Below are 13,611 nucleotides of genomic sequence, written 5' to 3'. Positions count from 1 at the left end.
TCATGTGAATATTAAAATCCAGTGTGCATGTGCACATGGGAATCCTATTTTATAACATGTGCTTGCCAATGCACGTATATTATAAAATAGCTGCATCCATGTGTGCGCTCCGGGAACCATGCACACATGGACATGCGCACACGTTTTAAAATCTACCTTTTCATGTCTTTTTTTTTTTTTTTTAGAAAAATATTCTCATGACAAATGCTCTTCAATTCTTTCCTTGCTTCTTGTTTATTTGAACATGTTCTACCTACAGATTAGCTACAGCATCAAAAGATCTCAAAGCATAGCAGCATATTAACATAGTAATGATGGCAGAAAAAAAACAAATGGTCCATCCAGTCTGCTCAGCAAGCTACCCTAGGTAGCAACGGCCACACCATGCACGCTACCCCCATGTTTCTCTCAAGGGTAGTAACCTCCCTTACGTGCAGTTATCCCAAGCTCTATGATAACCAATACAAATTTCAGCTAGCATAATTTTTTACTGGGTGACAAGCTTTCTTGAAAATTCAGACAATGTTGCTTGATGTGCTTTGCTTATGGACTTGCCATAGAAGCAGTCCTGTGGTTTTTCCCTTATGCCTGAGTATCACTACCCCAGACCTCTAAGGACTACAGCAAGTCTTTTCTTCCACTTGTATGTGATCTACATTTTCCAATAGCGCAGGATTCTTCAACTCCCTATCCTCAAGGACTGCAATCAGTTCTGGTTGTCAGAATATCCATCAGAAATTTTCAGTAAGAATGTTTGCAAATATTTTATTAGAAAACTTCAATAATATAATCTGTATTTTGGTTACCTGGAAAACCAGACCTGTTTCTGCTCCTTGAGAGCTAGTAATAACACCCTTATATAAGGCCTAAATCAAGTCCATGATATCTTTGTCAAAAGAATTGACTGATTAGTACAAAAGTTCACACAATGTGATGAGTCAAAAATCATCTCTGCATAAATCTTTTACATGAAAACGTAAAGATTTCAGCTATTCAAAGACTTTTCTATTATAACGCCTCATATTCTCTCTCTCTCTCCCTCTCTCTCTCCCTGTGTCACTCTCAGTGGTATTTGGTCAGTTTGTTTTTTTCCAGACATCACTGCATGATGTGGTTGAGGTATATGATGGACCAACTCAGCAATCATCGCTCTTATCTTCTTTGTCAGGATCCCATTCAGGTATTTTTTAATAAAACTGCCATATATAGCTCATATCATTAAGGAGATTTTAAAAGTAGTTATGCACATAAAATTAGCATATACATATGTAAGTAGCTTGCACTCGAATACATACTATTTTGTAAACATCAAAAGCACAGACACATTTTTGGTTTCATGTACCTATTTACCTATGAGAGAAGGGGCGTGTAGGGGCATTCCTGGGTGGGGCCAAGAGGTTCGTGCATAAGCTACTATTTTATAAGAGATTTACAGGAATACATTAAATAACGTATTTGCACAATTTTATACCTGCTAATTATGTAGCACTATTGATATCAGACTCGTCTGTGGTCTGCTATTGTTGGTTGGGGTGAAATGGGAAGTACGTGGAGATTCTCAATGAACTGTAGACAGACTGGGTGACTTGGGAGAAGTATCAGAAAACTGGTGTGCGCATATGCATGTGCACATGTTTTAAAATATACCTATTTCCATATATAAATCAGGCTTTTATATGAACAAGGTACATGTTTCCTGCATAGAGAAAGTATGTGTTTTCAATGCATTCCTGATATTTGTATGTACTGAAATATATGCACATATGTTAAGTGATAGACATACATGTATTTTATAATATGCACATACCACATACATGCTGGTTATAAAATATTATAGTAGATCTCTGGGCACCCATATACAAGTGTGGCTGTGCAGATATCTTTGAAAGTTATCCTCCAAGAGGCCAAAATTAGGTGCCACTTAACCTGATAAGTAAAGTCTAAGTGGCGGCAACTGAAAATTCAGTTCCATTCAGCGACCACCACTTATTCGGATAAGTACTTAACCAGATAACACTAGATGTAGTATCCTTTTAAAAAAATCTATAAAAATAAACTCTTGCAAGTAGATATTCAAATGTATCTAAATAAGTCAGCCAGCTAAGACTTATCCAGCTACTTACAAAGAATGTTCAACAGTATGGTTATCCTGCTGAATATCCCCATAAAAATTACTAGTTAGCTGGATAAGGGAAGGAAATGGGAAGATTGGGGAGAAGCAACTTATCCGGTTAACTTAGCTGGATAAATGCTGATATTTGATTAAATTAACCAGATAAGATACACCTGCTCAATTGGAGATATAAAGTTAGCTGGGTAATAATTATCCAGGCAACTTTAGATAATACTTATATAGCTATCTAATACGTTTTATGGGAATATTCAGCAGCATAGCTATGCTGCTGAATATTAGGGGTGTGAATTCGTTTGCAAAGTATTGGCAATCTGCTACTTATATGCCATATTCGTTGTATTCGTGGGGGGTTACGAATGTATGGTGAATCCCCACAAATACAATGTATCACTAATGAATAAATCCCCACCCTCCTGACCCCCCCCCCCAAGACTTGCCAAAAGTGACAGGGGCCAACCAATGGCATCGATAGCTCCTGTGACATAGTAAGGGCAAAGGCTATCTGTGCCATTTTGAATACTGGCAGCCAACAGCCCGAGTGAAGGAGATCGCTCCAGGACCCCTGCTGGACCGCCAAGGACTTTTGGCAAGTCTTGGGGGGGTCAGAAGGGTGGGGGTTGTAGTTAATTAAATTTAAAGGGTTAGGATGGGGTTTTGGGGGGGAAACAAATACATATGTAACTAATGAACGGATCGGGGTCCCCCGAGAATGGATGCAATGGATTTGGGTCCCGACGAATATGAATACCGAAAGGGACAAATCCATCCCTGCTGCATATCCCTACTGAATATTCCTTATAAGTTAGCCAGATAAGTCTAATCTGGCTAACTTATCTATATAAGTTTGAATATCTACTCCCAAGAGTTTATTTTTTACAGATGTTTTAAAAACAAGATACCTCTAGTTTGTGTTTCCTTGTTATAAATTATCATGGTCGTTCATAAAATCACGATGTGGCCTTATCACACACGATAACTACCGCATTGTGATGGTCAAATTAAAATGGGGGAAAGGGGTGGAATTAGGGAGGAGTTTGGGCAGGGTTAAGGGTAATGAGGTGACAGTACCACTGCAGGCATTAATGTTCGAAACATTATCACCGGCAATAGCACCAGATTTAATACTACCTTTTTTATTGGTGCTATGGGGATGATAGAGTGCAATGTGACTGCAACCATGGCGGGCGAAAACGCACTACCACGATGTGACTGGCTGCACACTTTCAACCCCACCCCTTTTTCCTTCGTGGATCATCATTCTAGACCTAAATTGTTTGTATACCAGGAACAATTTGCAGTGGAACCAAAACACTATCAACTCAGGAAATGTTTAAACTGATAAATGAAAAAGATTACTGTATGTACTCTGTAAACAGTAATAAGTACAGCTAAGATTATTAAAGTCAAATATTCAGAAGGCGCTAAGCTGACTGTGACAATTTTTATAAACTAGATTGCACTTGCTAATTGGATTCAGCAATATTAACTATTTCAAGTTAGAAATGTATTTTGTTTTTAACTGCATGTAGAACTGGTGCAACAACTGTGTTTATTTTGTTGATGAAGGCTGTTTATGATATCTTTGTATTTTGGTTTGTTGAGTAGGGGAATCTCTTCCACTAAGTTCAGGGAGCCAGATCTCAATTCGCTTTACTTCTGTTGGTCCCGTCACAGCTAAGGGATTTCACTTTGTCTACCAAGGTAAATATAAAAAAGTATAAATAAAGACATTCTTGCTAACAGTCCTTGAGCTTAGATACTTAAAAGAGAGAAATGTGTTTGAAAGTAAGTATTTATAGCATCAGAAAATTTAATTGGAATCAGCAAACCTTAAGTACCCATATATATGGGTAAACAAAAGTACTTTTATTTATGAACTAATTTTCTGGTAAATTTGTATCATATTTATTTTGCAAAATTAAGTACATAGAAATCAATGAAAAATAATACCTCTACTTTTAAGGCAATAATGTAGTAAAATCTGGCAAAAATCAGTTTCTATCAGTGCCAAATATATATAATAATTTTCTTTTTAATGTTGCTGCTAGTCTGCATTTTCACGCAATAGTAAATATAAATAATATTCTTGTTTTCTATATACATAAACACTACCATGCTAAAAAGCAATATTGGCCATTTTCTTCTTGTGAAAATGAATTCACATATATGTTTGGTTAAAAAAATAAATGTCTGCAAAATCAAATAATTACAACAGATTATGAGGTACATAAAACCAATAGCCGTAAACTGAACCTAAAAAGGAAAAAAGGAAAAGGACATTCCATTTGATATGTATAATATATTTTATCATGCCAACTGGATGTGAGAGTAATAAATTATTTCCCCCCAAATCAAATTTTCCCGGACTGGGAAGCTCTCACCCCATCTTCCATTTACCCCATTCCTGGTATGTCATAAAACCTAAAAGGCAGGCCACTCACCAATGTAATTTGGCTAAGAGCCTGTAGCTCAAGCAAAGATGGGGCCTACCAGGGCACTTTCCCCTTCCATTCAAATTTGTAGTGGCTAAGGAACTCCCACCTCAGCCCCCACTTGCTCCCTTTCAGGTTTTTTCTCAAAGCCAAATGGCAGGATCAAATCCCTCTGACTCCTACCTGACGGCTAGAACTTTAAAAATGGCATCATTCATTTGGAGGACAATACCAAAGTGACATAGCTTTGGTGCCTTCCTCCAATTCAGCCAGCACCATTTTGTTACATAACTTTGCTACCATCTACAAGGTAGATGGTGCTATATTTATTAAAGTTCAGGACCCGGGACTGGAATGAAAGGACCCAAGAAAGGGGTAAGTGAGAGCCAGGGTGAGAGCTATCCAACCCTGAATTTTTTTTTTTTTGAGGGATGGGAGGGGCTCAAGAAAGCCATAGGTTGGGTTATATTGGTGGGAGTGGAGATTGGAGAGATCTGGGGAGTCCTATCCGGGCAGGAACACACCCCAAGTTAAATTGTAGCATGGAGGAAAGAGTGGTTGAAGGCTTTGGGAAGCCCTTTTGTTTAAAATCAGTTTGGGTTTTTTTGTATTTTTAATGTTGTTCAGTTCAAACAAACTAAACTTAAAAAAAAAACCATTAATAGAAACAAAAAAATGAAAATTATCTGAAAATGAAAAACAAATCAAACCATAAATTTGGGGACAGTAATCCCTAGAATGAAATATTCATACAAAATCCTTTCTCTAGCATTGTGCTCAAAAATTAGAATATTAATGTATTTTTAAGAAAATCTTGTTAGACTTACAGCTGCATTTTCAAACATTGCACATATAAAAATTTGCACATGCAGCACTGAAGAGAACATAAAAAATTGCATGCTTTTTTCAAAACTACAATTTGTACGAGTAAATCATGGGTAAGAAATGGATGTGCCAGGGCATTATGAGGCGAGTACATTTATGGGCATAAGTAATTGTGAAACCTATCAAAGTGACATATGAATGTCTTTTACTTTCATATTTTTAATTTTGCTCAATATCTGGTGTAATTAATCATAGACATTGTTAAAGTAAAAAAATGACTGTGTAGAGGGTCTGGATGCATTGGGAAGACTTCATACTGAAGAGCCAGGAGGGTCTTCACAGCTGCAGATGGACTGGGTGACCTGGTAGAGTAAATTAAAAAGGACTAGTTATTTCATTGCCGTGCGCATCTTATAAAATACCCTGATTTATGCATGTAAAAGTCAAATTAAGGTGGGGTAAAAGTGTCAAATAAAAGGGATAAAATTCTACATGCCTATACTTATAAAATTGAAAGTACAATACATGAGTTTATGAGTTGTGCACAGTTACTGGGTTACTCATTAAACTGTGATGTGCCAGTATTGAGTGCATTAGAATTTGGAAACTGAGGAGTGTGGGTGGGGTTTGGGTGGAGTTATGTCCCGGTAGCGCTGCGGGTGATAATGTTTTCTACATTATCACCAGTAGCATCACGGGAAATAACTGCACCTTTTCCCGAGGCAGTATGAGTGTGAAACTGTGCGGCCCTGCCACAAAAGCAGTGTGTGAAAACTCACAACTTCCATCCGGCTGGCTGCACAATTTCACCCCCTCACCCCTTTTTTTGCACAGCTCATCATTCTAACATAACTATAGCAGACTTATGAATCTAGGCCTTAGCTAGCTAGGTAGCTTCTTTCCCACTATTAAATGGCTATATTTAAACTTATTTGGATAAGTAGCAGCAAGTATCTGGCTATATTCTCAATTATCCAGCTAAGTAGCATAGGCCTTCAGAGCCAGACAAGTTTGAAAAGTGCTACTTGTCTATCTAAGTACCACTTTTCAGACTTATCCAACTATGTGCCGCTACTTAATTGGCATTTATCTGGATAAGTTTGAACTGGTGAGGCTCATTGTTTAGATATACATGAGCTGCACAATTTCAGACTTATCCAGATAAATGCCAATGTACTCCTATTTTACAACATTTCTGTGCTGGTTATAAAATACAGTAGCAACTTTGCGTGTGCCTATATACACATGTAAATAGGCTGACACAGGCAGTTTTGAAAGTTATCCTCTTATAATGTAATGAAAATTCTGATAATAATATCAGTGCTTATACATGTACACACAGATATAAAAGGCTGATGAATAAAAGCAAAAAATATATTTAGAAGGTGTATATCAATGAGTCAACAAATACGTTGTAGATGATACATATTAATTGAACTAAAATAGGCCTGGATTCTCTAATACCGCCGGGCTCTTTGAATCGCGCGGTACAGGGGGGCAAAGCAGGGGGCGGGCCTGTGAAAGCTTGCAGTGATCACACCTCTGTGGTGCGATCACTGCTGGCTTTCGCACCCAATAGCGCCATCAAAAAAGGTAGTGCGATTGGGCGCAAAATTGGCAGCGAAAAGGATTCTTACCTTTTCGATGTCAGCAATGTCTTTGCGGCATCTGCCCCAGTGCCGCCCCGACTCCTCCTGTTCCGGTCTTAATGCCGCCCTGACTCCACCCCCATTTAGTGATCGCACGTAAAAAGGGACATTTTGCGTGCGATCGCTTTGGAAAATGACCCCCATAGTATATATATTCCAGTGTAAAACATAAAAAGAACATTACAGTCATCCATGAAATCAGCTAATAGTTAAGGGAAGAAATAAACCTTCAGTAATATAAATATATGCAGTAGAAAAAACATTTGTTTTGTTCATTAATTTCAAGTAGCTCATCTGTTTATTAATTAGTTTCAACATCAAAAAACAATATTTGTTTATTTGTTTTTCCTTTATCTTTAATATCAATGGGGAAACACTGCAGTCTAACTGGGGTTTTATCAATTCTCCAAGGTATCTAGACTCCCAAGGTATAACATGAAGGGTATAGCAGCAAGGCTAAGTGCATGGGTGATATTTGTCTTCCTGTGGAATTTCTTGCAAGACAAAGATTTGTTGTCAGTATAATTTTTGTGACATGAGCTTTTATTTAATTTTCTACTTAAACTTGATCTTGCTACTGAGAGGAATTGTGGGTTTCTTATAAAATCGGTTTTGCAAATGAAACGTTTATCACATTCTGAACAAGGGAACATTTTCCCCTCAGAATGGTTTTCCTGGTAAATTGTGAGGTTTGCTTTAATAAGAAGCCTTTCTCATAGTCTGTAGCTGAACTCAATCTGTTTCATTTCTTGATTTTCTGGTTTTGTATATGTTCACTTTCTCTTTTACAATATTCTAAACATCAAAATGTTTTTTCATCATCATCTTTTCTCTTGTACCCTTATTTTTTCCATCTGACTGAGGGCTTTTGTGAACAAACCATGTCATTGTAATCAACAAACAGAGTAGAATAACCAGGATGGTATTATAGAGGGGTAGAAGAAAATGAAGAACTATAAAATATGGTAATGGGTTGAGAGATTTGTTTTTTTTTCTATTTTATTTTCACTTTTTTTTTTCTTGGGACAAAACTGCCCAGTATAATCTAAAAAGAGTGGGAAGAACACCTGAAGGCTTCAAAAGAGGGTACCAACAATAGTAGCATGAACCCTCCAAGGCTGTATGAGATGGACAAAGTGGTACCAAGTGTGACATGAATAGTTAAAGGCACAATGAAGGAGGAACAAAGCACCAGAAGAGACAGAAAATCCACCAAAACAGAGGGTAAAAGTGGCATGAAGACCACAAAGCATCTTGAGAGGTACAAAGCAGTCACCCAGAGTGATAAAAACACCCCATGGCTCTAAATGAGCAGTAAACAGCACCAACCCAATTGGTATAAAACTCTAGGCAGAGAAAAGCTGTGGGAAATCCTTGGAGGAGACCTGATGTAATTTTCAAAATAACAGGCTGTTTGTGCATGGAGTTGGTCTTCGCTGGAGGCTACGATGCTGCTGATTAGAGGCATCAAATTATCTTTAGCTATGTCATTACTTGTTAATATCCTGTGATCAGGAATCCAGGACACAATTTTTCTGAATCAGTATTTGAAAATATTGTCACAATTACCTCAAAAGAAGAGAAGCGTGGTCCTGGTATTTCTAGGTGCTGTACTTCTACAGTCCTTGCCTTTGGCTGCAGTATTATCCATTGATGGCTAAATACCAGATAAGATCAATAATTACAAGAACTGTAAGGGTACAGATACTGAAGAAAATGTCCAAGAGACCATACAACCATTACAGATAACTCGATGGAAAGTCCTGTGGAAAGGCCAGGGCAAGAGCAAGAGTTGGGAAAGTACCATAGGGGAAGGAGATTTGGAAGGAACCTCAGACAGCTGGTATGGGGGATGCGAAAGCTAGTACAAATTCTGAAGCCCTTCAAGGATACCACAAGGGGAGGGAGGGGAGTATTATCCCTATGGTAAAAATTCTTGAAGAAAGGTTAGAGGGCTTCCGGAAGCAAGAGGTAATGGGAACAGGTTGTTGCAATTTCTGGACTCATTATAGGAGTGGGCACAAGAGAAAACAAAACCTTTTGTGTCTCCACAAACTGACGTAATTGTTCTATCTGGGTAAAACTAAATGACTCATTTCCCTTCTTTATAATGCACCGTCATGGATATCTAAGCAAAAATGAGAAACCCAAATAAATAACTCTTTGTCTTATAGCCAAAAACTCACGACGCTTACTGCGTGTAATTGGTGCTAGATCTGGATAAATTTTTACAGTTTGGCCATAATAGGATACTGGAAATTTCTGAAAATATATTTCCATTAGCTTACTTATATCAGACGTTGTTAGAGATAAGTTAATAGTATCTTTTATATCTAAAACTTCTAAAGTTGAATTTTCTAAGAAACTTGTAAGATTTGTTGGAATAGAGACAGCTGCAGCAGAGGTTCTTTTCTTAACAAAGAAACATGAATTTACAGAAAGCATATTATTATCAGAAAAACCTAGTACCTCTGCTAGAAATCTTTTTAAGGAAACAAAAGAAATTTGTCCAGCAACCTTCAGAAAATTAACAATTCTTACATTCAAATGCCTGATATTGTTCTCTATCATTTCCAAACGCATAGAGGAAGCTGATTGATCTTTTATCATTATAGTATTTAATGTTTGTAGGGATTTAATATTTTTTTTCAGCCTCCTCCATCCTAACTTACTCGTTTGTCGCTTCATACCCAGAAACTGTTGCTGAAAATTTGAGGAAACAGAGTCAATTTTTTCCTCCAGTCTATTCACAGATGCACTTAAACTACTCACCAAGTCCCATATTGCTCCTAATGTTACCGTCTCTGGCCTTGATGTTGTAGGCCACAATTCCACTGGCTGATCGGAGTGAGGAGTTTCTTGTTGTTTATTTGCAGCCAATATTGCAAACTCCTTCAAAGAGAAAACCTCCTCGGAGCTCCTCTCCTCTATTCCTCTCTTCTCAGAAGCCAGGTCAGAGCCTGCTCCTTCACACACTAACGCTCGTTCCACATCATCGGTGGGTGGCGCTGTTGCATCTCCATCTGCGCCACATTGGACAGGAGGCGGACGTTGATCTGGGCTGAGGGAAACCTCGTCCAAAGGAGCCTCCCTTTCTCCCTCCGGGGAGCTACCAATGGATTTACCGGGTCCCTCTCTAACCAGCTGAGTCATGAAGCGGTCAATCTCGAGCTGAAGAAGCTGAGGTAAGGGCTCTGAAGGAAAGACCCTTACTTTCCCTTTCCTTTTGGCCGGCATAGTTCGAAGACAAAGAACTCTTTAAATACCAATTCAAAAGCTCGAGACTTTGAATACTTCTACTGTGCTTTCCTCTTGTCCGAAGCCTCAAAAGTATTGGGACCGAAACATGGAGCTTCCTCCTTTAGTTCGTCCTAGTCCGGACTAAGCTGGACCAAGCCGTGCGCGCCCCTTAGGCATGTGTGGCTTTGGCGGTGCACTGGCAGCAGTGGCACGCCACTAATGCGCCGCTCTTATGGCGCGTTGGACTCCTCCCTCTTACGTCGGGCCTCCGAGGGGTAACTGGATGTTCTGGCCCTGGTCCAGACAGCTCAACAGTCCAGTCCCGCAGCTTCTGTCACCGCTATCCACGCCGCTCTTATGGTGCGTTGGGCTCCTCCCTCTTATGTCAGGGCCTCTAGAGGGGTAACTGGATGTTCCGGCCCTGGTCCAGACAGCTCAACAGTCTGGTCCCACAGCTTCTGTTGCCGCTATCTGCACCGCTCTTATAGCATGTTGGGCTCCTCCCTCTTAGGTCGGGGCCTCCGGGTGGTAACTGGATGTTCCGGCCCTGGTCCAGACAGCTCAACAGTCCGGTCCCACAGCTTCTGTCGCAGCTATCCGCGCCGCTTTTATGTCGCATTGGGCTCCTCCCTCTTACGTCGGGGCCTCCGAGGGGTAACTGGATGTTCCAGCCCTGGTCCAGACAGCTCAACAGTCTGGTCCCACAGCCCCCTTTTCAATTTAGGAATGAAACTACCTCTTCCAATAAGATTTTTCTCTCAAGCATCTACCTTTTCTTGACATGATGGATTTTGTCACTGCCTGCTGGGGATTTGGAAGACAACAGGATTTTTTTTTTCATTAGTTGTATTATAGCTCACTGTGTGTACACCACTGACTATACCACTCTGTATGTGAATGTGGAGAACTACATACACATAGAGAATGTAGTGTTATGCTGTACACTAGTACATAGTTGAGACTGTTCTAGTCTGCTTATAGGCTCTACAAAGCAAACACTGGCAGCCTGACTGGCATGTTGCTTGCTGCATTCTATCTATGCCCTGAACTGCTCACCTCACTAGACTGGACAGTGAACTAATTCTGCAGTTCCCACCCAGACAGAGGGAAAAAAAAAACACCCTGTATTGGCACTGCTGGTCTGCTGCAACTCTCCGTTTCTCACTTATCCACAACCAGACCCTGCCTAAAACCTCCCCCAGGGGAGAAAAAAAACAGTGGCAAACTGACTGACACTGCCTTCCTTTTTCAGTTGATGAGACAATTGCAGTAGTATTAGCAACAAGCAAACAAATAAAGTTTGCTAAAGTTGAAGTACAATGATGACTGAAGGTTTCAATAGTCTGGGAGAGCAGAGCTCAGTAACAGCCGCCTTCCAGGACCAAGTCTGCATAGAATTGTATAGCATACTCTGCTCACATATGCTCAAATACCAGGATCAGTGTCTCTAGAACCCAAGAACAGCAATAAATTGGATTGTAAAATGCTTCACTCAGATATGTTGTCTTTGTGCTCTTCTTGCCAAGACATCCTGCCTAGTCTCTGCCAAGGAAGTGAGGTCACACATGACTCAAAGTGAAGGACTAGTTGCTATTTCTACCTTCCTTCATTAATTCCTATGGTCCATAGAAATGAATGGGAGACATAAACCAATGGAAAAAATAGGATGTGTTTCATTTGTGGGATAGCCCCCATTTGTTTTGGAATCCAATGAATAAAACAAATAGGGACCCATTTGTATCAGATTTCACATTTGTTTTAAACAAATGCACATCCATATAAAATACATATAAAATACATTACAGAGAAGAACCTGTTAGAAATACCGGCTGTGGCGGCCCGCAGCCGTATGTCATAGCTGCTGGCTGCGGCAGGCCGTGACCAGGGTCGGGCCAGTGGCCACGGTGTCAGTAACTCACCCCGAAGCATCGGAGGCTGCTGCGGTGGCAGGTAGCCTTCTTTTTCAACTCTCTGCAGCCACTGCCGCTGCCTAGCCTGGCCGCTGCCTAGCCTGGCCGCATGGTTCCCGGCCAGTCCGGCTCCTCCCCCTCAGCTTCCTAGGAGCCTCGCGCGTGGCTGAGGAGAGTATTTAAAGGAGCCATGACAGGAAATTGTCATGGTTCCCCCTGGGACTCCTCCATCCAGTTCCTGTAAGCAAGGCAAGGTCTGAGTATCAGACCTTGCCTTGCTATTGAGGCTCTGTGCTTGGTTCCTGTGTCTGTGTTCCGGATCCGCTCTCCGTCCCGCTTCTGCTCTTCTTCTCGTTGAACTAACTATTTGGCTCCTGACCCTCTGACTGGTGGTGGTGATCTTCTGTTATTGACGTGGACTGGCTCTCGACCCTTCTCCTTCTTTGCTCCTGGATTGGCTTCAGACCATTCTACCGTCTGCTCCTGGACTGGTTCTCGACCTCTCTCTGGACTTCGACCCTTGGACCAGATTGGGACTATCCTTCGATGTATACTCCCAGACTGACTACGACCTGCTGGAGGCGCCAGCCATCTGGAACCCATGACCTGCAGGAGGCGCCTGCATCCAGACCATCTTCACTCTTCAGGTAGTCTCCTAAGTCCCAGTGGCCGTATCCCCACGGGCTCCTCCTGGGGGGATCACGAGCTTCCAGGGTGAAGCCTTCATCTAACATCTTCAACAGGCCTTGCCATCCGCCAGTAGAGACCGAAGAGGGTTGACTTCCTTTTTTGGTAGCGCTGACTCTACCTCGGAACAGGGGTCCACTTTCTGATTCATAACAGAACCAAATGGTACCCCAGTAGGTGAACATTTCTCAAGGGAATATCACTTCCTCAGTACCCTCACACTCTGAGTATTTAAAGTGATTTCTAGAGGTATACTAGCATAACCATTTGATGATCAAATTTCAGTTTGGTAAGAAACTGGAGAACCTTTTGGGGAAGGGGAAGTCTTTTCCGAAAAGATGGCCTCCACCTTAACCAGGGTGTAACTAGGCTGCTGGCATTAACCTTTAAAAAGGAGATAGAGCAGGTTTTAAACTAGAACAAAGGGAAAATCTGACAGTTTCTCAGCAGTGCATGGTTCAGAGGGAGGTATCTTCAAAGGATACTAATGAAGCAGTAGAGTTAGGGCATCCCAACAGAGAGGTTCCACTAATAATAAACAGGTCTATCCAGTACCGAGTGGTAGGAAGAGCTGCGTTAGTGCCCGGTGCACCCGCGGTTGCCGCACGCACAGTGCAGCTCACCTACCGCTCGATCCTGAACAATAATTTTATGCAAATGTAAACCGCGTCTAAGAAGGGTCCGTGAAGCGTTAGGCCCGCGCAACCCATTTTACTGGATAGAGCGCCTATACA

At 40.9% G+C, this 13,611-nt stretch overlaps 1 protein-coding gene across 1 annotated transcript in view; it reads left to right on the top strand.

The window, feature by feature from the left end:
• The window catches only part of CSMD3 (CUB and Sushi multiple domains 3), a 3,551,396-nt gene that overhangs the window by 2,677,718 nt on the left and 860,067 nt on the right, over positions 1-13,611 (top strand). The window contains 2 exon segments of the mRNA XM_029591914.1: positions 1,067-1,180; positions 3,740-3,835. Of these exon segments, the coding sequence (XP_029447774.1) occupies positions 1,067-1,180; positions 3,740-3,835 (210 nt within the window).

The sequence above is a fragment of the Rhinatrema bivittatum genome, chromosome 2, assembly GCF_901001135.1.
Source record: "Rhinatrema bivittatum chromosome 2, aRhiBiv1.1, whole genome shotgun sequence".
Lineage (NCBI taxonomy): Eukaryota > Metazoa > Chordata > Amphibia > Gymnophiona > Rhinatrematidae > Rhinatrema > Rhinatrema bivittatum.
The sequence above is the reverse complement of the archived record's forward strand: the minus strand, read 5'-3'. Positions and strand labels throughout refer to the sequence as shown.